Source organism: Propithecus coquereli, unplaced genomic scaffold (assembly GCF_000956105.1).
Source record: "Propithecus coquereli isolate 6110/MARCELLA unplaced genomic scaffold, Pcoq_1.0 Scaffold433, whole genome shotgun sequence".
Classification (NCBI taxonomy): Eukaryota; Metazoa; Chordata; class Mammalia; order Primates; family Indriidae; genus Propithecus; species Propithecus coquereli.
This window is the reverse complement of record NW_012150097.1, coordinates 487,848-490,081: the sequence shown is the minus strand read 5'-3', so window position 1 is coordinate 490,081 and position 2,234 is coordinate 487,848. Positions and strand designations below refer to the sequence as shown.

Genomic DNA, 2,234 nt, shown 5'->3' with positions numbered 1-2,234 from the left:
ATACCTTCCTCAAAATACAACTCAGATAATTCCTCTACTTTAAAATAAAATTCAGCCCTAAAATTTGAAGGGAATTTGATTCCCCTTTTAAAATGTCTTCTTGGCCAGGCGCGGTGGCTCACGCCTGTAATCCTAGCACTCTGGGAGGCCGAGGTGGGCGGATCGTTTGAGATCAGGAGTTCGAGACCAGCCTGAGCAAGAGTGAGACCCCGTCTCTACTACAAAAATAGGAAAAATTAGCCGGGCGTGGCAGCACACGCCTGTAGTCCCAGCTACTCAGGAGACTGAGGGCTGTGGCAGGAGACTCACTTGAGCCCAGGAGTCGGAGGTTGCTATGAGCTAGGCTGACACCACGGCACTCTAGCCCGGTTGACAAAGCGAGACTTTGTCTAAAAAATAAAATAAAAAATCTTCTCGGTGACAATTAATGGAACTCATCCAGGGTTAAGATTAGGCTTGACTCGAGTATCTAAGTCACAAGTGGTCAAGGGCTGTTAGTGAACTCTAATACAACTAAGAATTAGCACTGTAAATGCTAGAATTCAGGAAAGTGGGGTAGAAAATATGAATATCTTCCAAGAGATTATAGTGCTTTACAGCAGAGATGATGAGATATAAAGAGAAAACAATCAAGAAACATCTATATTGTGTCTGGAAATAAGTTACAAATATATCACAATAGACATCAAAGCACTGATTCACTTCATTTTCCTGCCCTTCCTTCCTTACAAGACTGGAGTAAATAAGACCGCAATTTCTCCATCACTGCCAACACCATCACCCCCTCTTCCTCGTCTCATCTTCAGGAAACTCTAAGAGTTCCTGATACAGTAATTAACAATCATAACTGTCTTAAGAGAATCTAAATATAAACCAGGGCTCCCTAGAACCCTAACTGCTAGATATAGCCTGATTTTTTTTTTAAAAAGTTTGCAGGAAATAGATTAATTGCCAGCTTTCCACACATTTAAATTTTAAACTGTTAAGGTTTTTTAATGATAATTATTATTATTAAAGCATACTATACAAGTAAATATTTACGTAAAAATATCACATTAGGTCCAAATAAAACGTGGTTTTCTATCTTCTGATATTTACAAAAGAACAAAAACCCACACAAGTTTATAAAGATTATAGATCAAAATGCATCCCCTAAATTTGTTAAATTTAATGTTTACAATAACACGGTAGAGTGCTAAAAAATCTTACAATACTAATATTGACATATTATGCTCTTTGTTGGTTGGATTATAAAAGAATTGCATAAAGAGCAATTATAATGATTTACCTGCTTAGATTTCCTGTTTTAAACTCAATTGCACTTTTCTAATTCTCCATTTACATGGTCATAATCACAATCGCAGCAACTGTGACTCTTAAATAATTTTTTAACAGCATTCCTAATTAGATAATGAAAGTTAAGATTTCAGTAGTGTCTAGAATAAGTCAACAGCTGCCCTAGGAAAAACCAAGACACCCAGCAAGCCATGGTAAGGGGAAGCTTTTCAGTATAACACAAATGCAGAAGGACACTTACCTCGACAATATTCCATTAAGATAAGCACTTCCCATACATTATCACTGACTGAATTAACAGCACAGTCCAAATAACCCACGATATTTTTGTGACCAGATAGCTCTTTCTGTAAATGAAAAAAAATTAAAAACTGAAAAACATACATTTTAAAAGCTATATAATTGAAGCATAAATTAATGTGTTTCAACAATTTCGAAAGGTAAGATGTATGAAACTTAATATTCAACCAACCACAAACTTCTATGGTCTCAGTTGAATGTTTACCTGCATGTGACTGTCATTTTCCAACAGGCAGATACCAATGAATATTTATTTTTAGGAGAAGATGGTTCACTCAAAAGTAACAGACTCCAAAAGTATACAAGATAATCTTTTGGGATTCCAGAATAAAATATTAGAATTTTTATTATATTTATTTTTCTCTTAAAAAAAGAAATTAAGCTCTAATACTTATTATCTAACAATTACACTCTCATCTATTTTGCCTGCAAGATACTGCGATTTATGTGTGGCTATTACATGGATTTATGGATATATATATTTTTAACAAAATAACCTAAAAAAATGAACAAGAGGCTAAAAAAGATTACGAAAAAGAAACAAGTTAAAAATAATACCATAATAACAACACAAGAACAAGGAAGTAAAAAATGGCAAATCTGAAACTTCTGCTTCTAGTGTATGATAGTCATCAGCA

At 34.5% G+C, this 2,234-nt stretch overlaps 1 protein-coding gene across 1 annotated transcript in view; it reads right to left on the bottom strand.

Annotated features, from left to right (window-relative positions):
- The window catches only part of BMP2K (BMP2 inducible kinase), a 100,214-nt gene that overhangs the window by 41,703 nt on the left and 56,277 nt on the right, over positions 1–2,234 (bottom strand). Inside the window, exon 3 of the mRNA XM_012653895.1 lies at positions 1,538–1,643. Coding sequence (XP_012509349.1) covers positions 1,538–1,643 — 106 coding nt within the window. The remainder of the gene's footprint in view (positions 1–1,537; positions 1,644–2,234) is intronic.